Source organism: Callorhinus ursinus, unplaced genomic scaffold (assembly GCF_003265705.2).
Source record: "Callorhinus ursinus isolate GAN/ISIS: 27379988/994484 unplaced genomic scaffold, GSC_fseal_2.0 scaffold8, whole genome shotgun sequence".
NCBI lineage: Eukaryota > Metazoa > Chordata > Mammalia > Carnivora > Otariidae > Callorhinus > Callorhinus ursinus.
Genome location: NW_027397070.1, coordinates 38,235,680 through 38,259,707, shown reverse-complemented (window position 1 = coordinate 38,259,707; position 24,028 = coordinate 38,235,680). Strand labels below are relative to the sequence as shown.

Here is a 24,028-nt window from a genome sequence, read left to right as displayed (position 1 = left end):
GAAGTGGGTGCCAGCGGCTGGGTAGGAATGGAGGGACGGGAGGGCGATGGCTAAAGGGGACAGGGTTTCTCTGTGACGGGATGAAAATGCTCTAAAATTAACTGTGGTGGTGGTTGCACAACTCTGTCCATATACTAAAAATCACTAAATTGTACACTTTAAATGGGTGAATTGTATGATATCTGAATTGTATCTCAAAGCCGTTACCAAAAAAAAAAAAAAAAAGGCAAGTAAAAAAAAATTTTTGAGGCAGCCGCTGAAGTATTTTAGGCATGGGAAAGACATGGTCAGATCTGCATTTTCCAGATCCCAGGAGCTGCAGCACGCTGACTAGGTTGGGGCGGGGATAAGACTAGTGGCAGGAGACCAAACCCACAATCCAAGCGTGTCTGTGATGTGTGTGAGGGAAGAAAGACAACAGACGGGCAGCCTGAGGGGGCACCGGGGGGAAGGCAGAGGGCAGGTAAAAACTGCCTGAGAGCAAAGACGCTGAAAATACAAGTGCCCAGAGAAAATCCACCAAGAACGGTCCCTAAAGAAGAGGGAAGAAGGGGGCTGGGGTGGAGAGTTCAGTAGGAGAGATGAGTCTGGCAGTAAGGATGGATGCTCCATTCTCAGAGATGGAACCAGTGGGAGAAAGTGTGAAGTTAGACAAACATAGGACTTGGAAGTGGAGAAGAAGGAAGCTCACATGGGACAGCCTGGAGTTTCTCAGGAGGTAGGGGGCAAGACGGGTCACGGGGGCGAGTGTGTTAGGGAATCTACAAGAGATGAGGAAGGGGAGCACAGAGCAGTAGTGAAGGCCCAGATAAAGCTTGTAGTATAACTTCTGGTGTAGCCACTCAGCAGGCAACGTCACATGACTTTTCTCCTCGGAAATCTTGCTGGGATCCTTCAGCAGAAGCAGGGACAGGGATGCCATGTTAAGGACTGGGAGGAGAGGAAGAGCAGAAGGGCGGAGGCGGGAGCAACCTGAATGAGAACCGGGAACTGGTGACAAATAGCTGGTGAACCATGGGGGCGCAGGCTGAGAAGCTGGGGGCGGCCAGGATGGGAGTGCAGACGAGGAGAACCAGGGGTGTCCACGAGACCATCAGTGAGGGCAGGCTGAGAAACCCAAGCCAGGTGAGGGCAAGTACAGAATCTGGAGGCAGATCGCCTGACTTCTAACTCTGAAAGGACCCATTCACAGTGCGGTTTTCTATAGGTCAATTCTTTCCTATCGAAGAAACAATCAAAGGAATTTGAATACACCAAATACCTTGAGAGGCTAAGCCACAGAGCAGAGAAGGGAGAAACAGAAGAGAACACTAGCCACCTCATTTGGAAATATGAGGCAAGACAGTGGTTAAGGGGTCCTGTAAATAAGAATTTGTGATCCTTAGTACAATGCTAGGGAAAGGGACCAGGTGAGAAGGGGGGTGCACTTGTTGCAACCGCCTGGCCAGTCTGCCTCCCTAGTCCACTACCTTGCCACTCTGAGGAGAGCTCCTGCCTGGCTTCCACATCTGTGCCCCACACAGAGCAGGCTCTTGACATCTATTCGTCAAATGAACAGAAGGAAGAAAAAAGGAACACAAAGTAAGGCCAGTTTCTGACCAACCTAACGAGACTGTTCTCCCTGGATATATGTTCCTTCGATTTAAATGAATGACAAACCTCCAGGGGAGTTCAGGTTCACATGGGGAGGGGTGACTGGACTAGCTCAGAGGTCTGCTCCTCCAGCTCTCACGCACGTGCTCACACCCTCCACGCTGAGGAGACCCGCCCGCCACAGGCTGCCCTCCCCTATGGGACTGAGAATTCTGCGAGACGCCAATTACACACCTAAGCAAACCTTGCCTCTTACTGGGAAAACAGAAACAAGAAACCTGGAGAAGAAACCCTTTTCCTTGTCTTCTCCACAATCCTCTCACTTGACAGGCAAGGGGCTTTTCAGTCACTGCAAAGTGACTGACTTCAGGGGCAAATGCTTTTCTGCCTCGAGGTGGGTAAGAGATCTTGCCTCAGGATACCTGGCACCTCACCTGTCCAGAAACAAACCCCTAACTGAAGGGGGCCTCAGTCACCTTTGCTGCAGCTCTGGCTTGGGCCCTATGGGCAGGCTCCCCCATAGCGCCCTCCTGGATGAACCTCACTCACAGCCAGGCCCTAGCAGCCCTGCCGGGAAGGAACTAGTAAGTTCCTCTAGCTAGTTTCATCTGAAGACCAGTCATAGGCAAGAAAACAGAAATTCTACACAGACAGCATTTCCACAAGGGAAACTATTAGCTTTCATTTTTGCCCACTTAATCAAACACACACACACACACACACACACACTCTCTCTCTCTCTCTCTCTCTCTCTCTATATATATATATATATATGCATATTAGCATTAGGTTATTCTAAAATCTTGCAAAAGGTCTCTTTGTTTATGTAGAGCTTCAAGGACCACAATGCCGACTGAATTTTAACTTCTCCTCTGAGGTTTATGATTCTTTTAAATTGAAGGGACAAATATCCAGTTTCTTTTGGTCAGCAGAAACTGCACTAAGAGCCTTACTGATATGGACTGAACCGTGTCCCCCCAAATTCATACGTTCAATCTCTAATCCCCCAGTGTGACTGTATTTGGAGACAGAGTCTTTAAAGAGTTATTTAAGGTTAAACAAGGTCTGGTGACCTTATAAGAAGAGGAAGAGACACCAGGGAGGAGCATACACAGGAAAGGCCATGTGAGGACACAATGAGGAGGACGCCATCTACAAGCCAAGGAGAGAGACCGCAGGAGAAACCAACCCTGCAAGCACCTGGATCTTGGACTTCCAGCCTCCAAGATTGGGAGAAAATAAATTTCTGTGGTTTCGGCCACCTAATCTGTGGTATTTCATTACAGCAGCCCTAAGAAACTAATACCCTTACTATTCCTTTATTCTCAATTCACCTCTGTCCAAAAATCTTTTCTGTGTAAGGAGTTAAAATAGAAAAGCTAGAGCTCTTTCCCTTTCTTTGCTGAACAATGCAGCCCTACAGCCATGCCATTAGGTGAAGCAGAACAACATAGGCTCTGTGCAGGAGTGGGGCGGTGGGGCGGGGAGTACAGGGTATCAGTGCTCGAGTGGATGAGAGGACATCTATGTGGCTGTGCAGAGGGGGATGGAAGATGGGGAGTCATAAGAGAAAGGATCAAGTAAGTAAATATGTTAAGGATACTGGGAGTCCACCTCCACTATCTAAAAAGGAACTTTGAAATATATGTGTACTAGGGGCGCCTGGGTGGCTCAGTCGTTAAGCGTCTGCCTTCGGCTCAGGTCATGATCCCAGGGTCCTGGGATCGAGCCCCGCATCGGGCGCCCTGCTCGGCAAGAGGCCTGCTTCTCCCTCTCCCATTCCCCCTGCTTGTGTTCCCTCTCTCGCTGTGTCTCTCTGTCAAATAAATAAATAAAATCTTAAAAATATATATGTATATGTACTAGGCAGCAATGTAAATTATAAATACAATGTAATTTCTTACTGTGACTTGAATCCCTTTGGGTTTCAAGACCCTTTGTGATGTGCCTCTACCTACTTCTCTCCAACCTCATCTCATGCCCTCACTAAACTCCAGTCACACTGCCTTCTTTGTGGTCTGTTCTTTTCAATCTCAAGACTTGAGCTCATGCTGTTCCCTCTGTCTGGAACACTGTGACCAACTCCTACTCACCCCCTAGGTTTCAGCCTGAGAGCCACTTTCTCCGAGAGGCCTTCTGCTAGAGACTGAATGCTCATGTCCCTTCAAAATTCATGTTGAGATCCTAATGCCCAGTGTGATGGTATTAGGAAGTGGGGACTTTGGGAGGTGATTAGGTCACGAAGGGACTAGTGACCTTATAAAAGAGGCTCCAGAGAACTCCCTCAATGCTTCTACCATGTGAAGACACAGTGGGAAGATGGCCATTTAGGAACCAGGGAGTGGGCCCTCATCAAACACCGTATCTGCTGGTGCCTTGATCTTGGACTTCCTAGCCTCCAAAACTGTGAGAAATAAATGTTTCCTATTTAAACCACCCAGTCGATGGTAATTTGTTGTAGCGGCCAGAACAGACTAAGACATATTTCCTAACTTCCCAACCTAAATTACATCCTCCCTATTATTCTCTCAGAGCATCCCATTCCCTTCCTTGACACCCATCCCATTGGTAACTATGTATTTGCGTTTGTTTGTCTAATGGCTACCTCCCCCATGAGACTAAGAGTCCAGTAGGGACAGGACCTGGGTTAGCCTTGATCACTCTGCTTCCCAAGAGGAAAATGACATGGGAGTATGTGAGAGTGAGAGAGAGAGAGAGAGAGAGGGAGTGAGTGAGTTTAGTTTATGCATCTCAGATTTCTTACTAAAGCTAATGTAATAAATGGAAAAGGGTAAATTCCTAAGTGTGTGGAATAACCACAGGGGAGGGAAAATTAGCTTTCATGGGAAAGCAGGCTACTGACAAAACTGTTAAAATCACGGTCAAACAGGCCCTTTGGGAGGGACTACCTTACTCCAGGAAAGGATGCAGGTTTCACGGTCTTAGAGAGAGAGGAAATCATTTCTGGAATGGGGAATAATTGTAGAAGGTACTGACATTCAGCTTCAGCCGTGAGTTTCAGCTAAATCTGGTATTGGCTGTGGCACTGGAAGGTTCAAGAGGCAAATGCCTCCCTCCGCATCATTCCTGGCATCCCTGGACCTATGCGCGGTCAGTGGTCCTGGGCGTGTGTGTGATACTATCACACTGATCAGCATCATAACCTCAAAAACAAACACGCCATGTTATTTAGATTTATTACTAGTATCTGAATATTCACTTTAGCTAAAAATGAAGGTTTGTTCCTCCATTACGTCAGACTTTTAAGATTTGACTTTTAAAATGTTAAATATTGAAATTGTGATAATAATTTAAAACTTTGATAAATTTTCAGGTTTATTCTTCTATCCTAGAAGTTAGTTCTATGATGGTGATATTTGGCTTCAGCCTTACATTGATATGTTGATTTATATCAGCCACTCACTCAGCCTTTCTGCCAAAATGTGTAATATCTCTAATATTAATTAGCATGCTGTGACATAATGAGATGCTTATTAGCATCCTTTAAAACACTCACTTTCAATAGGCAACAATGATAAAATGGGAAATGTCAGATTCCTGAAATAAACCCAGAGCCCTGATATATTCTACTTCCAGAAGGATCCAAACCCAAGAGGAACATTTTTGTCTTCCACCTACACCTGACCTAAGACCTATGAATTCAAGGGATTTAATTTTTTTATTGTCCTCTACCACCACTGCCAAAACATCACTTCTTCCTCCCAGACTATGTAAACTCCCACTCTCCCTCACATCTCAGTAAGAATAAAAGAAAGGTCCAAGGGTCTATTCTGATGGTGGGTGAAAAGGAATGTCAAATGATCGAAGGTCCCTTTGGAAACACAGGGAACATGTGTCCACAGAGCCCCAGACAGCAGACAGTGACTCAGAGGCCAGTCAGGTGAGTCACCGGGGATGCAACTTCTAGGCACAAAGGCCCTCCTAAAGCAATCATACCCCTCACTACCACCAGGTCCCGCCAGGTCTGGAGAAGCCTCGCCTGTACTGGGCAGAGGTGGTGCCCACCCAACCCCCTCAGCTGTTTGTTGACTGATTTGTAAAAACATTCTGCTTTATCTTTAGCACAATTGGCAGAGTATGACATATTTTTCCGTATTTTTATTTTTCCATTTAATATATCTTGGGGATTGTTCTAAGATATAAACCATGTTTAAATAAAAACCTGGAAGAAAATAAATATTTTTAAAAACCTATTTTGTAGAAATGTTATTTAAGTAGAGTTGACATACACTATTATGTTAGTTTCAGCCCCCGAGCTGTTGAAACAAATGGCTTCAGCTCCTAATCTCCAGCTGTGGTTCCTGACAAGCAATAATTCATTTATTGAAGACTGAGCTTTAGGTTAATACAGACATTTAGTTCAGCAGTTTGGGGAAAGACTCCTCTAGTTAGTTCATATTTGCCCTCTTTCCTTTCCCAGGGAAGAAACATGAAGATGACCTTCCCACCTGCCTTTTCCTTTTTCCAATTGTTTTCTGCCTTGGCTAATCAGAATTTTCAGAAGAAAATTTCTTTTTCAAGGAAATAGTGGCAAAATATAATGGTGGTAAAAAAGACACAAAGTGAACTCAGGCTAAAACCATGTGTGATGTTTCAGTAAATCAGAGCACCCAGAGCCTGACTGGCCTGGGGTTTTCTGTTCAGTCTCTGAAGCACGGGGCTCAGGGCTCAGGCAGGACCTCAGGCCCCCCCCACCCCGCTTCTCAGCCAGAGCAAATCAGCCAGCAGCCCAACGGCCCTTGGTCCAGAGGGGGTCAAGGCAGAGTGCTGTATCACTAAGATAAAACCATGACCACACACGGTTTTGGACTCCTAATCCATTCTGATGGCTGGAAATATGACACAGGATGGTTCTGGAGAAACAACTTGGGACTGGGAGAAACATGCTAATAGAGGGATGAAATATCCTCTTGAAATCCTAGTGTGATACATTATAAACTACAAAATAAAGATAAAATAAAGGTTCAACTTAAATAATAAGTTTCTGCTTATAGTCCCCTTTATGGAATTTCTGACATCAAATCACTTAGAAACTTCAACTTGCTAAGTGCCAGGGAAAATAAAAGGCACTGTATTTTCTCCCTGGAGACTTCATCCTTGGGAGCGGCTCCACAGTTACCAACAAGGGAGGGCCAGGCTGGGAGAAGCTCAAACTCGTCACCTCTTCCCAGTCAAATTACAATATATACCAAAAGAATCCATCCTTTGCCACCCCCGGATGCTACATCTGTTTCAAAGTGTCATACGACAAAGAAAACCTTGAGAGTTCTGATCTGAACACCAGAGCAGCAGGTCACAACTAGCAACAGAAACATGAACTTCCTCTCCCCATCTTCAGACCTCAGAGTTCAGGCCTTGAGGGGTCTCCCCATGTACCACCTGATGGTTCAGTTTGAGGAGAGCATCTCCTCTAAACATCCTTCTAATAGAGGAAGGAGTTGGGGTCATAAGCTTACTTGGTGGCCACAAGGTCAAGAAACCCTTCTCCAAACAGACTTATCCCTTGAGGTGAATAGGTTCAAGGAGGAAAGAAGAAGGGCTCGCACAGGATGTGGTGTCTCCCAGATCCCCCCAAACTCCTAACCACAGCTTACCTTGGTACAAGGTGGTTGAACTTGTAAGAACTGAAGACGTCTTGGATCTTTTCTTCTACTTTTGCCTGGTAAGAATGCAGGAGATGGGAGAGAGAAAACAAATACAGATGAGTCCTCTGTCAACTTTTTCTTTCTGTTGTCACAAATGCCCACTGGCTACAGTTGCTTGGTGTGGTTTTGTACTTCATGGGACTGTAAGACTCAATCCAGGGGCTCTGCAGGATGGCAGGCTCAGGACAGACGAAAGAGAGAGAAGGTCCTGTACCATGCTGGCATTATAATCTACTCCTCCAGTAAACTATCCATATCCAAACTAATGGCAGTCCTGGAGTTTGGCTCACTGAAACCAGTTACTTAGGGGGCAGACAAGGCATTTTGCTTGAGAGATTTATTCTTGCTTGCTCTATGAAGTTGTTTAGGTGTTCACTTAGCTGGCCATTCAAAAATACAGAATTAATTCCTGCTAAGGGTCAGACTTCTTATTGTCAGACTGAATCGTTTAAATACAGATTGAACAGTATTAAAATTCCCTAAGGGATTTACAAGAACATCAATCATTGAAACACCTATGAAATAGCACATCTGGTCATTGGTCCTATGTCACACATAGGACTCCATCGTCCCGTAATACAAAGGATCTCAGAAAGCCAGGTCACAAAAAAATCCAGACCACCTGTTTCCTCTGAAGACCTACCACAATGTGGTCACACAGTTCAGCTTCTGTAAGGAAAGGATACAGCAAGGCAGAAGTGGATTGGTTAACAGGAGACAGGGTTTCTCCTTCACTGGCATCCCTGTTTTGTAGTGAGGTATGTCCTCACTGAGATTTCAAGATACATAATAATGTCCTCTTTGGGAATTTCAAAATGTATTCTTTATTTCTGAATCACCCACTGAGTTAGAGCGTCTAGGGCCCTTGACGTATGTGCAAGAATTATCTGTGATGATGAGGGGAGCAATGATGTGAATCATCCAAAATGGCAGCCAATCTAAAATTCACTTATACTTGGTTTCAGAATATACTCTGGTATTTGCCTCTGAACATGAGTTTGAGGGATAATCTGGCTAAGAATTCATAATACTTCAAAAAACAGACTGAAGTCACTGTCAGAATCTGACTCAGGAGGAATTAAGGAAGTTGTCCCGATTCTTCACAATTCTTTTCCTTTCCAGACTCTCACACAAGACTAACATAAAGCACCAGCCTAAATGGAAGACAGATTGAATTTCTCAGTTACACCTTCCTCAGCTGTAAGCTGAAAGGGACAGAAAAATATACAAGAAACATACGTCAGTAAGATCATGCAATAAAGATTTGCCTACAATATTCTGTTAGAGCTAAGTGAATTGATGAATTCTGAATGAAACAAAATCAAGTGGGAGGAAAACTCACTTCCTTTACCCAAATACAAGCTGATTCAAATCCACACGACTTAATAATATTCCAACGCTGATGGAGGAGCCCATCACCTCCTTAGCATTCTGACACTGAGACCCCTAGAGAGAAAAGGGTCCAGCCAAGAACTCCTTCATGAGGAGACCCACCTTCAGCTCCCCCTCGGACAACATAAGCAGCCAAGTACTAGATGAGGAAAATGGAGTTTTACTGCTAAACTAGGATACCTGACAGACAGAAGGCAGAAAGTGCTTAAAATATTCCCAACACTGTGTCATTTCTCTTCGGATTTCCTAATCACTCTTCTGCACAATGAACAAGCGATATTCCAATGCAGTTAGTAACGGACTCATGTCTGAAAATCTAAGTTATGAATTCTAATAAATACCTGAGTGTCATAGGTCAGCTATTCATAAAAATGGACAAATAACAATTCCCTTTATCTTCTCTTAAGAACTGGTATATTTTTCGAATAGATTCATTGAGATATCATTCACACACTAGTCAATTCATCCATTTAAAGTGTATGATTCAATGGCTTTTAGTACATTCAGAGAGTTGTGCATCCATTACCACAATCAATTTTAGAACATTTTCACTACCCCCAAAAGAAATCCTGCACCCCTTAGCAGTCAGCCCCAACCCTCCATCTTCCCCAGCCCCTGTCAACTACTCATCAACTTTCTATCTTCATAGATTTGCCTATTCTGGATATTTCATATAAATGTAATCACACAACATGCGGTCCTTTGTGACTATCTTCTTTCACTTAGCATAATCTTTTCAACTTCATACATGTTGTGGCATGAACCATTATTTCCTTCCTTTTTATTGCCAAGCAATATTCCATTTTATAGATATATCACATTTTTTAATCTATTTTTCATCTGTTGATGGGCATTTGGGTTGTCCCCATTTGGGGGCTATTATGAATAAAGTCGCTATGAACATTCTTGTATAAGTTTTTGGATGGACATATGTTTTCATTTCTACTTAAGTATAGGTATATACCTAGGAGAGGAACTGCTGGACCATATGGTAACTCTATGTTTAACTCTTTAAGGTATATCAGACTGTTTTCCAAAGCAGTCATAGCATTTTACATTCTCACCAGCAATGTATGAGCATTCTAACTTCTTCACATCCTCACCAACACATGTTACTCTCTGTGGTTTTGATTACATCCATCCTAGTGGGAGTGAAGCAATATTTCATTGTAGTTTTGACTGCAATTCCCTGATGGCTAATGATGTTGAGCATCTTTCTATGGGCTTATTGGCCATTTGTATATCTTCTTTAGAGAAATGTCTAGTCAGGTACTTCTTTTTAATTGGGTTGTCTTTTTATTATTGAATTGTAGTAACTTCTTATATATTCTGGATACAAGTCCCTTATCTAATACATGATTTACAAAAATTTATTCCCATTTATGGGGCACCTGGGTGGCTCAGTTGGTTGAGCTACCGACTCTTGGTTTCGACTCAGGTCATGATCTCGGGGTCATGGGATCGGGCCCACGGTCAGGCTCCCCACTCAGCGGGGAATCTGCTTGAGATTCTTTACCTCTGCCCCTCCCCCCACTCTCACTCTCTCTTTGAAAATGGATGCGTGAACCTTTAAAAAAAAATTTTACTCCCATTCTATGTGTTGTCTTTAGGAACTGGTATATTTTAGAAAAAGATCACCTTAGAGAATGGTTTCTAGAGTACAACTTTAAAAATAATACTTAGCAATAAGTCTGCAATTTTTTTGACAAATAGTAATGGATTAATATAGAAATTAAAAAGAACTCATCTGGCAAAGAGAAAATCCAAGTCATCTTCAAAACATGCAACATCCTTTTTTGCCTTCCCTTCTCCCCATATGGCCTGCCAAATGTTATATAAAATCTGAGTAAATTTGTTACTGAGAAGACACAAGCATTCTTTGCTCCGATTTGTATAGCAGAAGGAAAGGAAAAAAGCTAGTTGTATACAAAGGAGTCACCATACCAAGTGTGAGACTGCTGTCCTTAGAAAGGCCAGCTTGAACGGTTGACCCTTGGCTGGTGTCTAGAAACCTGAATTTGGGGAGGGTCCCCACCATTCCAAGAACTGATGCGTGGCTCACTGTGCTGAAACTGCATAAAGAACCTTGTTTACGCTAAATAGTTTTTTTTCTGGGAGTCTGGAATTTTGAGACATGCTAGGCAGCAGGTGCGTATGTGACCAACCCCAGTAAAAACCATGAGCACCAAGTCTCTAAGGAGCATCTCTGGTAGACAACACTTTGCATGTGTTATCACAGTTTGATGTCTGAGAAATTAAGTACGTCCTATGTGATTCCACTGGGAGAGGACTCTTGGAAGCTTGCGTCTGGTTTCCGCCAGACTATACTATGAGCCTTTCACTTGCTGATTTTGCTTTGTAGCCTCTTGCTGTAATAAATTATAACCATGAGTACAACTACAAGCTGAGTTCTCTGAATCCCTGTAATGAATCAACTAGAGGTGGTCTTGGGGACCTCTAATACATTAGTAGACTTAGAAATTTAACCTTTGGGATAGAATTAAGAGAAACAGTCATAACAACTGCTTAATATCTATAGGCAAGATCTATAGCTAAATTCCTTTTTAAAAATTTATCAAAACCCTCACTTTAAATATAAGAACTGATACTAAGTATTAAAAAAACAAAGTTACCTCAGTCAGGAAAACTCTGAACACTATATAGCTCTCAAATCAGAATTTTTAAAAAAAATCAGCTTCAATACTGCATAGGGATGGTAAACAATGCCCACTTTCCCTGAGCTCTCATTTTATCTTGGATTTCCATGCTTCCTTTCCATCCCAAAGGAATGGACTATTATATTCTAGTCAATCTCTCCTTTCAGCATGAGAACCCCAAGGCAAGGCAGTCATCAACCGGGTACAATACAAAGGCTGATTAACAGCCCCATAACAACAGATAATTTTCTTTTGTATAAATACCAAAGGGTCCATAGGTTCATTTCCCTTGGGTACAGGGCACACAGCTCGTGACCATGTTAACAAAAGTGATATGACTCTTTTGGGAGGAAGATGACAGCCTAAAGCATCTGATCTGTTTCAGAAACATTGCTATATGAAATGTTATAAGAAAGGCAACCAGGATTAGTCACCAGAAGATTTAGTCCCAAAGGACTAGCTCTTCAGAATTCTTAAACAGCCTGGAAAAAAAAGTAACTTTGACTAGTTCAACACACACACACACACACACACACACACACACACACACACACAAAGAGACAGAAAGATTCTTGGGACAATTGGGGAAAACAAAAAATTTAAAATGGGATATTAGATGATATTATAGAATTATTTTTTTATTTTCTTAGGTGTGATGCTATTGTCCTTATGTAGAATAATGTTATTCTTTAGAGATGCATGCTTATTATCTTATTGTCAAAGATTCAGAAAAAAATATTAGTCATATACATATATACACATGTGCACACACACACACACACACACACACAGAAAAAATTATATCCTGGCTAGATGATCCATTGGCTTATCTCCTTTTTTGCCCTTAACTAGGCTGTTTCACACTCTGTAGATGTAGAAGTTAATTTGTAGAAAACTGATAGTTATGCAAATAATTTCTACCCATAGATATGAATATGATATCTGGTAAAATGCAATTAATGATCACTGTATGTATACTGACCAGTTTTGCATGCATTTGTAAACTCACCTCAGCATTCCTTACCAGACTGTGAATGTGTGGCACTTTGAGTTCTCCTCTGAATTAGTTATATCCTATCAGTTCCGTGAGTTAAATAAAATCTTTGATGTGTTCATTTTATATTTGTATGAGTCTTGATTTTATCCTCTTGTAAAATTTATCCTTTAACAGTTTATATTTATACGAAGGATAAAGATTAGGTGAAAGGTAAACAGATGCTGTCGACTGTTTGGTATATTTGAAATTTTTTTATAATAAAATGTTGGAGGGAATTATTAAGAAATCAAATCAAAACAAAACACTTAATACCCAAATTTCACCATGACTACTGTATCTAGGCATAAGAAAGATTTCTGAAAAGCCAAATCATTTGCAGATACACGTACAATGCATCCATATCCCAACTAAGCCTTGACTTTTGTACTTCTGTGGCCATGTTTGCATCACCCAATTTTAGCAAGAATCCTACCAAATTGGCTTAGCTAGAATCCCCCATCCTAAGTATCTGATCATCCTCAGTATCTGACTGGGTTCCTCATCCTCCATCATCCCCCAGTGATGTCTGCTCACACTGGCCTGCCTTTAGGAGGAAGCCTGTTAAATTGGCTTAGCCAGAATTCCTCCTTTCCTCTGACCCTTCCTCTTAGTAAGTTTCCATCCAACAATCCCTCCACCTTGCTATAAATTCTCACTTTCCCTTGTCGTATTCAGAGTTGAGCCCAATCTCTCTCCCCTACTGCAAACGTCACTGTAGTAATAAAGTCTTGAATAGAGACTTCCTTTGACAAATGTCACAAATAACTTTTCCTTAACAATACCACCCACAACCGCCGGCAGAGTGACTAAAGTTGAAAAAACCAACAACACCAAATGCTGGCGAGGATGTAGAGCAACCAGAACTCTTAATATACAATGCAAGTGAGGGTATAAAATGTACAACCACTCTGGAAAAGGATAGCAGTTTCTTATAAAACTCAGCATACACCCACCCTATGATCCAACAATTCCGCTTTTAGGTCTTCGCTCAACAGAAATGAAAACATATGCTCATAAAAAGACTTCTACAAGAATGTAGCATTTACAGCCGTTAATATCCAAAATCTAGAAATAGCTCAGTTGTCCATCAAGAGGAGAAGGGATTAAAAAAATCAACAGTGTTAAAAAGAAAACCACAGGCCCATAATAAAGTCACTTATGCTAGGTCACCAAACTAGAGCTTAATACCTAACCCTAACTGCATTTTCAACCTCCCCTGGAAATGTAATCTTAACCAGTCAAGAATTTTCTGGTCAGTGCCAATAAGGTAACCTGTCCCATGGGCCCTCTCTATGGACATGACCATGGGAAGGGGTAACTCACCCAAAATAAACCTTTTCTTCTATGTGCCTTTAAAAACCTTTCCCTTTCTGTAGCCCTTTGGAGTTCCTTTCTACTTGCTAGATGGGATGCTGCCTGATTAATGAATTGTTTAATAAAGCCAATTAGATCTTCAAATTTATTCAGCTGAATTTTGGTCTTTAACAGATTAGGTGGCAGCACTGGGATCCAAAGCAAACTTGTGGTGGCATCTGGAGACAACAAGAAACAGATGTGGTGCCCTGTAAACCCCTCTGAGTTCACGGTCTTTCTCGCCATTTCTGAGGGCCGCTGGTGAGCTCCTCTCGGTGGAGCTCCCCATCTGACTGGCTTTCCAGTCTAGGGTTACTGGTCGGTCTAGCCCCAGTCCTTAGCTCTTGGTTGAATCTACAATTCCCCCTTGGAATCCCTTCCCCAGTTCCAGCCCACAGTCCCCATTAACGGAGTCTGCCAGTTTAATCCACACTGGAAATTGCTGGTGGTGCACACTGGGCCTTCTATTAGCCAATCTGAAATAACTTCTAAACACCAGCCCTCAGTTCTGTCTTCAGATTCCATGCTGGGAACTGCAGCTGCAGTTCTCCCTTTGTTTGGAATCAATCCACGGTCCCCCTTCTTTGAGGTCTGCTGGTTCAATCTTTTCCCCAGTCCCTAGTTCTTTGGTTCCTGCTGGTGTCTACATTTCCATTTCCTCAGCACTGTTGGTTTCTGTTAATGTGCACATGAAGTAAAGGCTTAACTAAAAGAAAAATAATAAATTAATAACAATAGAATGGCTTCCTTAAAATCCAAAGAATTAAGTTGGCACATCTGCTTATTTTATACCTAAGAACTATGGTCCCAGAAGCTATAAATGTCTACGAGCCTGTAAAAGAATCATTAGTAGATTAAATGTAAGGCAAGGATTTCCCTTTAAAAAAAAAAAATACCCTTAGGAAAAACAAGTCACTTTATAAGCAATCCTTACAATGTGCCTCTTCCTATACGGGAGTTCTTTCAATCCTTTATTTTAAATATAAAATACCAGTTGGGGTTGACATAATCAGCCCAAAACAAACTCAGTCAAGTTTGTTTTGGCTGCTTATAGAGGTAAGCTGATGGAACCAAGGAAAGATGACAAATTAAGCACAGATTTAGCAATTATTCCTGAGGATATGAACTCACACTTCTACAGGTTAAGCTGCCCTGTAAACCCTTTTAAAGATCACTTAAAAAAGTAAATAGTAGTTAAGTTGTGGTGATCACAGATATACACCAACTGGACATGTTGTAAAAGGATCCTAATGTTACACAAGTGGGTACCTGTAACTTGGGATAAAATATTCTTACCCATATTGAAAAGGGATTTATCTCAAAAACTGAAAATGTGATCTGGAAAAATACACTGGTTGACCCAAAATGTGGCTCCAGCGAGATGAAAATACTAAGGTCAAAGTTGTACATGAAGATTTTGGAGAAAATTTTTTTATAAACAAAGAGGAAAAACAATATTTCTAAATTAGTGTGATTTTATGAAGTGTGTGATTCTAAACAGGTACATGTACCTAAATTTAAAATGTAAATTTTGTAAGTAGGGATTTGATTTGTTCACCTATGTACTTAAAAGTATATGTATGTTCAAGTTGACCAAAAAACGTTTTTTTTTGGACTTTTTAATAGGGAAATTGGGGGAAATTTGATATTTGGAATTGTCTTAGAGTTGAGCAACACGATACATGCTGAATTTCAATAAAGCAAAACTGATTCACCATAGCTAGCCTGTTGACCATGTAACCAAGCAGAGCTCTGGTCTCTTTTATCAGAGCGCAAAAAAACCAGTAAGTTTGATCATATATAGTGACTTGTTTCACCTCCATTTAATAATCTTTCAGAGATTATAACTTGAAGCAAGTCAACCGCAGGTGTCCAGGATTCATTCCTGGACCCCTGATGTTCCCTCGGTCAGGAGCTGCAGTGGCACAATGCTCAACGCTTGAAGCCAGCTCCTCAGCCTGTCTCCATCCCGCTCCCCACCCCACCCCGAATCCCACTGGCTTCACCCGCCCAGCTGACCTAATTTCCTAGCACAGCCCACGGGCCTCCTCCATGCCCGGGAGGGTGGAGTCTTCCCTCCTAACAGCTCCTCTGACTGGAATGGCTACCCCCCAACTCCATCCTTTATAACCCGACACTCTCCCTGAAGTTGCCCTGACCACCTCAGTCCACAACATATGGCTTCTGCTCCCCCAAACCCTCGAGCAATGCAGTCATAATTTAGCACTTCCATGCTCTTGTAAATTATTCTGTGGTTGCTTCAGGCATGTTCTTTTTTCTAAGAGAAAAGAATTTTGAGGGCAGGAACTAAGACTGATAATCCTTCCAGATCCTCCCCACAGGTGACTGTCACTTGACTGAACGCTGTCTAATGACCTCATGCCATTTCAAGTGGAGGATGCTTTTGCCCCTGTTTCTAAGGGCAAACTAAAAGAAAAACAGGAGGAGTACCTTCTGTAAACAACTGTTTTTGGCAAACCTGCCGCTTCTGAGACTGTGCTGGTATTAACCTACTGGCCTGAATCAAAGCGCATTTGTAAAGGGGTGAGTGCAGATGGCACAAAAAAGGAAGACAACCACATCTTGTTTTCTAGAGTTGTAAAAGGTTCTCCATGCACCAACCCATCAGGGAAACAGCTTGTCAAGGCAGAAATCTTTACAAATACCCAGAACTTGACCACGGCTTATCACCTCCACCACCACAGCCCTGAGCTATGCTGCCATCATCCATCACCTGCAGTGATGGATGCAAAGGCCTCCTACAGGTCCCCCTGCACCCCTCCTCACCTCCCCACAATCCCAACACTCACCCACACGGGCCTGCTAGAATGCTAGTCAGATTGGGTCCAAACTCTCGGATCATGGATCAGTCTGACTCCTGGCAGGAAACAGATGGCACATTCCAAGTGGGGGATTTGAGGAGAGTTTCTAAAGGAACTAGTTACAGAGGTGTAGGTAGGTGTAGGGAAACCACAAGAGAGAGTACAGAACTCTAGGGCAGGCAACATGGGCGTGCTCGATCTCCTCCTGGGCCTGAAAAGTGTGAAGAGAAGGAGTGGAGCGGGTGCCAAAGAACCCCAGTGAAAGGCACCTGAGAAGACTTGTGACCTCAAGTCTAGAGACCCTCCAGACCACGCAATCTGTCAGGAAAGGAGTAAAGGTGCTGATCTCATTCTCTCTCTCTCTCATGCCCTATCAGTACGCCCCATGGCCAAATACACCTAGAAGCCATAAGGCAAGGGAGCCTTGTCCACCTCTTACGGCGCATCGGCAGAGCGGCGTGGAAAAGGATACTGCGGGTCTGGGGAGGTAAAAAGAAGCCATCCAGCCAAATGGCTCCCCATCTCAATCAGGGCAACTGAAAGTATACTTACAATGGTCTGTAAGGGCCTACATGATCCGACTTCATCTCCTATTCTCCTGTTTACTAACCTCTCTCCTCACAGTGACCCTTCACTTACCAGGCACTAGGGACGCCTCAGGTCCTTTACACTTGCCACTTTCTCTGCCCAAAATGCTTCTCCCCCAGACACACCCATGGCTTGTTCCCTCACTTACTTCGGGTCTCAGCTCAAGCGGCAGGCATATCATCAGACGTTTTCCCTTACCACCTGATATAAAAACCCTTCCTGCTCCGACCCCACCCATTCCTGGCATACTTCATCTCTCTTATCCTGTTTTTCTCCACAGCACTTCTCATTAAAATTAGACAGACAGACAGATGGATATTTAGAGAGACAGACAGATAGACAGCTTTTCCCCCCTTTTTTGTTGACTGTCTCCCTGGCCTAGAAGAAAAGTTTCATAAAGGCACCAACTTGGCCTCTTTTGCTTATTGCCTTATATCCAGTGCCTTGAACAGAGCCTGGCACATAGAAGACCCTCAAGTATTTGTTGAACGAATAAAAATGTGAATGAATAGAACAGAAGAATCCATAGCTAAGGGCTCTTTCCACTGTTTATAGGTTTAATTCCTATTATCAAATTGTTGCTTAACAAATAAATAAGGTTTCCTGATAATCAGACAGGAAACAGGAGATAAGCATTTGTTCTTATTGGCAATGGCACAAAACTAAACCCTGTCAGTAAATCCCTATGAATAAATGGACAGAACCAAAAGAATAACTAGTATCTTCTGTAGACAACTCCTCCTAACAAGGTTGGTATTTCTTATGCATATATATCCTTATTAACCTACCCACCTAGTACCTCTAAGCCTCAGTTTTCTCATCTGTGAAATGGAAAAGGATTGAGTGATACAATGTATGGAGAGCATTTAGCACAGAACTGGGACTCAGTAAATGGACACTACTATGATTATCAGTAGTGTTGACACTGAGGTAACCATCTGTATGAGATACTACATCATCTTCCTACTCTCTGGAACTGTTTATCCCAGACTTTTAAAATGTGAACTGGAAGAATGACATGGAAAAGACAAACAAGATGCTTTACTATCTATCTACATAGTTGGGTCTACAATTGAAAGACACCCTATAATAACAGTGTTCCATATCAGCGCCTAGCCTTGGCCCTGGCTGACCTGGCAGCCCAGAATCTTGTTGCCTCCATTTTTGCATCACTTATTATGCCTAGACATTTAAAATATAAGTGCTAGTATTTCCTGGCAGGAACTAAGCAGGGGCATTCGACTGAAAAAAATAAAGTAGTACAGGAAAAAGAGAGCAGATCAGCAAAACTCCTGATAATGTTCCTGTTTTTGACTTGCCCCTTTAACCATGGAAGTCTCTGTCCTGGTCTCTAAATTAACAGACCAGCTTCTGATCCCCTTTTCTCCACTAGTATTCTGTCCATATCCTTATCTGCTGGGTCAGTCAATTACATAAAAAGGAAAAAGGAAAAGGCTTTACCTGAATAAACTCTACAGTCCGTCACTTAGGAATACTACAAAGATCCTGTAGGTTTTTCATTGATGGGAGATTTCTTTGCAATCTTTTGCAAAAGACTTCTGTAGAAAGACACAGTGGTGGGCTAACTAAGCTGGGGAGCTAGATTCAAAAGGTAAGGGCTAAAACCCATGTAGCATAAATCTCCAGTTATAATATTCTTTCTGCTACTATGTGTATAACTGTGTATTCAAGTCCTTGTTTTTTGTTATACATTTATAATTATATTCATAGTCATAAATATAAAATATGATAACTATCACTACTAATTTTGCCTAAATGGCAGGCTTTCAAGTTCAGGTATGAAAGTCAAAGCAAGTCCCTCCAATGTTAAGCCTGGGAACTGATCTTACTACTAAGAGATCTTATTTTATTTGTTAGTACTAAAGCCTGATGCTAATTTGTTAGTACCAAAAAGAATCATCTCAACCACTTCTAGTGACGGATGGGCAAACATTTCCACAATAACTTGGGAACAATTCCAAATGGAGAATGAAAAGAAAAACAAAACTAGAGTTCACTACTCATTCCTCAAGCACTTTTCAAAGTGATAGGTTCGAGGCCTCAGTGAATTAAGGATAAGTCATCTAAAAATGTATAATTTTATTATAGCGCTTTCCAGACAGTATTGCTTTCCTCAACTTGGCTGTGCCATGCTCTTAGTCAGAAACTGGTTTATTTCTTTGTATTTCCAGCGTTTAACATCGTGTCCAATACTTTGCTGGTGCTCAAATGATTGCATGACTACTAAAATGCCCACCCACGAGGCAGGCCCTACACCTAGCACTGTAGGTCAGAAATTAAACAGATCCTGGAATGGCATGAACGCCGTCTGGCCGCTTCTCTTCCCCTCTATGTCCCAAAACTACGAGCAGGGTGAGGAAAGTGCACTATCCATCTGAAAACCTCCCGATGTCCCGGCAGAATGAAACCGGCTGTCTGACCCGCCCAGGCTGCTTCAGTCGTCCAGGCACAGAACACGATTCTCTTCGCTTCCTTAGGCAGAGAGGACCCGGGTACTGTCTTCCCCTCCAAACCCAGCCCTGACAACGACCCCTCCCCAACCTGGCCCCACAAATGAAATGCTCCATTCCCCAACCCAACCAAGCCTGGGCGCCCAGAGCTTCCCAGAGGAAAGGTGCCGCGGTGCACTGTGGGAGTAGTAGTTCCCCGGTAAGTTCCGCACGCCTACGGCCCTGCGGACAGAACTCCCGCTCCCAGAAGCCCCCGCGTGGGCGCCTCGCTCAGTCCGGCCACCTCACCTGTTCTATGGACGTGACTGTTTCCACCGAGTCGTCCTGCAACCGCTCCCGCGCGTGCTCGGGCCTCAGACTGTACAGCGGCTCTGACCAGATAGGGGCGGAAGATGGAGGGCAATAGTAGGTGAAGGAACTCGGAGAAGCCATAATCAGGAGAGCAGCAGGCGGTGTATAGGACTCCCTTCGTCAAACAACAACGCGCATTGAAACTCAAGCGGGCTAAGTAGCTACGGAGAGCGGGTAGAGTCAAAAAGACTTTGAACGCGAGTCTCTCTCCACCCGCCTACACCTCTTCAGGGAGCGAGTTACTAGGATGCTGCCGCCCCCCATTGGGCAGAGGAGCTGCTGCAGGAGGCTCGGCTTCCTGGCGCGCAAGGAAGGAAGGAAGGAAGGAAGGAAGGATGTGTCTCTCCATCTGGGTTTCATTTCAGAGAGATGGTGTAGGACGCCTCGGTTCGTTATGCAAATTAACGCACGCACGCACACTTCAACATTGTGCTAATTGTCACCTAATCGTAATGGCAGTAGTTCGCAGTTTCGGGTCCCCAAGAACCGTGAGTGGAACTGTAGAAACGTTTTTGACAGTTCTCCTGACTCACACGCTGTCGCTAATAGAATTACTGTGCACCTTTGGGTGCTGCGTGACCGCCGCCCAGGAGAAGCCTTTGGCTTCTCAACAAGGGAATTGCCTTCTCGGTACTCCCTGATGGAGGGAAGGGGCATTGTAGCTGTCTCCTATCCCCCAGGGAGTTAGCATGCAGTAGCAGGAACTAAAGTGCAGCAGAAGGAAGAAGTATAAGGGCAACGACAAAGGGAAAAGTCGTTTATTCAGCAGTTGTTTAGGGAGCCCCCTACTGTACGTCACACACTGTGCTAGGCTCCAGAAATACAAAAGTGAACAAAACAAACAAGGTCCCTGCCCTTGGGAACCTTACCGTCCAGTGGAATAGACAGAATTAATGAACGAACACAATGAATATGTGAAGACTTGCGATAAACGGTATGAAAGAAAATAACAGGGTCTACGAGAGAGTGGAAAGGAGGAAGGGACTCATTGGATTGGGTGGTCAGGCCAAGCCTCTCCGAGGCCTCTCCGAGACCCAAAGGACGACAAGGAGCCGTCCACACGAACGATGTGGGGAAGAGCTCCACGAGAAGAAGGAACAGCAAGTTTGAGAGAATACTGCTACAGATATACGTATGTATGTGTATTAATTCTGATGATTTAATCTGAAGGTGTTCAGAATAAGTAAACGCATTGAGCAGGGTTAACCATCACATATGCCTACATAAAAATGTTAAAGTTGTGATTTTCGGAAAATCCTGTCTTTGGACAAGAAATAGAAGAGAATCTCTTCCAGGGTCCTGAAAGGACTACATCAAAATTGTATACCAAAAATTGGGGCAGAGGGACAGAAGATACCATAATAACGGGCTTTCCGGAGAGACTTGGACAACTTCCTGCTCAGAGTATTTTACTCTGTTCCCACTCAATTCCAAGGCACATGTCTTGAACCCAAGGAACTGTGCTGTGGTATTTCACAACCAACCATTCTCCTCTTACGCATCTCTGGTGTTAAATAGAAGCTCTCAGATTCTAAAGATGAGGCTGGGATGCCCTAAAGGCAGGTAAACACTATCACCATGTCCATTTTAGTGGTCCTGTTGCTGAGTTAAGTCCTGTAGGTGGCTGAATGTTTCTAAATCTGAGAATAAGTGACACTGTGTGGGTTAGGGTCATGGATATGACTGCACTGTACTTCCCTCTCTATTTGCATCTTATTGTCTTTCCCTTGGTTCTGTTTTGGGGAAAGAAAGGTCTGATAAGGTCTGAGTCACATCTAAGGATTCTTTGTAAAGAGTTGCTTTGCTGGCTAGAAATTTAAGTTGAGCTACTGAAAGAGTAGCTGGAACAGTTTTGTAACAAGTTGTTATATCTGTTACAGGTGCACCTAAAGCAATTGCAAATTGTATTCAAGAAATGGAAATCCATTTCTGAAATGCAGTCTCTTCTGCATTGGGATCTAAAAGGAGCATGGCAAGAGTCCCCTGCAGGATACCGTCTGTTCATTCAATAGGCATTTATTGAGTCCCCATTATGTGCTGAGCACTGAGCTAAGTGCTGAGGAGACATTGGTGAAAAAGCCAGACACAGTCTCAACCCTTAGAGGGCTCATGATTTACCAGAAGAAACAAGACATTAAACAATCGTTACAAAATTGACTATTTCATTACAGTTGGGGGAAATGGCAGACCCATAGGCCATTGTGAGATTATATAACAGGGAAATTTACGGTATGGAAGATCAGGAAGGACTCACATAAGGAAATGAGTTAATTAATTCAGGGTGAGGGGACATCCCAGGCAGAGGAAACCCAATGACAACCAAAGGTCAAGGGAAACAAGGAATGAAAAATATGAGGAGTTTGTACTCTGTGTAGCATTAGAGAGGACTGCTTAGTCTTGGATCAGCAATGGCCCACCAATTGTCCTTCCTCTGGGTTTGATAAAACCACTGGTTCAAGAAGCAGAATGAACATAAATATTGGCAGTATGGCAAAGAACGATATACTTACAGGAGAAAATAATAGCAACTGCAGCTTGGACTGCAGATGGTTTGGGTTTATTTTACTCAAATGTCTGGTATTTTTCTAAATTGAGCTGTGAGTCGTAATTGTTTCTTTAAAAATAATACAAAATGTAGAGAGTACTATTTTGCATGTTGAAGAGCAAGAAAACAAGAAAAAAAATTAATGACCTAAATGAACCACTAGAGGTCGCTCCTGACCCCAGAGTAAGCTTACAGAGTAGGCCTTTTTTAAAACCGCTCTCACTGCATTACTCACAGAAGCCCATATGTCGGCATGAATTGTTTCTTTTAATATCTTCTGAAAGTATATAATATACAAGTACACATCTTGTAAAGATTAGAAAATGGAAAGAACTCATCCATTATCCTGCTAGATAATTAATTTCTTGCCCACATTTACGCGTCTACCCACAGCTGTGGCCTCCGATCCTGGCTTCCCTGTCCCTCCTCTTTCTCTGGACAGAATGACTGCCCTTACTGAGGGCCAGCCCCACCCCCTCCCCTCATGCCCAACCCGTGGATGTTACTCCAGCAATTCTCCCTTGTCTCTCTTAAAACGTCAAGTACATTATCCCTGTACTTGGTTATGCCCATCACCCTCAAACAGGCTACTTCTCCACTCTTGGGGGAAAAAAGACATTGTTAACCCTCTTGATTCCACCCTCTTTCAGCACCTTCCCATCACTCATTTCCTCCCAGTGTCTCCAATTCCTCTCCTCCAAATACCTCTTGAACCCATTCCCATCTGGCTTCCCCATCAGTTCTTGTCAAGTCCCTGTTCAACTCCATGTTGCTAAATCCAAGGGCCAGTTCTCAGTCCTCATCTGTCTTCCTGCTTGACTTCCTAGCAATATTTCTTATTAGCAGTTCCCTTCTCTAGAAATATTTTCTTGTAGTGTCCAGTACTAGCCTTTGCTACTTCTTCATCTTCCTGACACCTTCACTTTGGAGGGCTCTGTCTACACTCATCACCTGTGAGCTCATTTAGTCTTGATGTTTTAAATACTACCGTTGGGTTGAAAACTCCTTCATTTATATCTCCAGCCTGGATCCCCTGAACTCTGAGTTCATATCTAATATCTAATATCCTGTTTGCATTTCCACTTACATGTCTAACAGGCATCTCCACACCAGAGCTGCCGGCCTTCCCTTCCAAGCCTCTGCACTCAGTCTTCCCCATCTCAGTTGTGCTAACTCCATCCCTCCACTTGGAGTCCATCCCTGATGCCTCTCTTTCTCTCATTCCCCATAAATCTTGTTGAAGACATACACAGAATCAGACCAGTGCTTATTGATTCCACCGCTAGTGTCCTGGTCCAAGCCACCACCATGTTGCTTGGATTCTTACACTCATCTCTTAACTCCCTGTTTTCCATGTTTCGGCTCTTGCCTCTCTGCAGCCAAATACAAGCTCAAAAGCCAGAATGAACCTTTTCAGTATAAGCAAAGTTACCCTTTTGCTCAAAGCCTTCTTCTCATCTCAAAGTCAAAATCAAGGTCCTTAACCATGGCCTAGAAGGCCCCGACAACATGGCCTTTACTCCTTGTACTCTCCCGCTTGCTCACACTGTCCCC

General features: G+C 43.1%; 1 protein-coding gene across 2 annotated transcripts in view; it reads right to left on the bottom strand.

Moving 5' to 3' along the window:
• FNTB (farnesyltransferase, CAAX box, subunit beta) overlaps nt 1–20,161 on the bottom strand; it is a 61,762-nt gene extending 41,601 nt beyond the window's left edge. For both annotated transcript variants that reach the window (XM_073895363.1, XM_025869885.2), the window contains exons 1-2: nt 19,867–20,161; nt 7,209–7,273 (exon numbers count right to left, since the gene is read on the bottom strand). In XM_073895363.1, the coding sequence (XP_073751464.1) occupies nt 7,209–7,273; nt 19,867–20,010 (209 nt within the window). In that variant the 5' untranslated portion in view covers nt 20,011–20,161. The remainder of the gene's footprint in view (nt 1–7,208; nt 7,274–19,866) is intronic.
• Between the last annotated feature and the right edge of the window lie 3,867 nt (nt 20,162–24,028).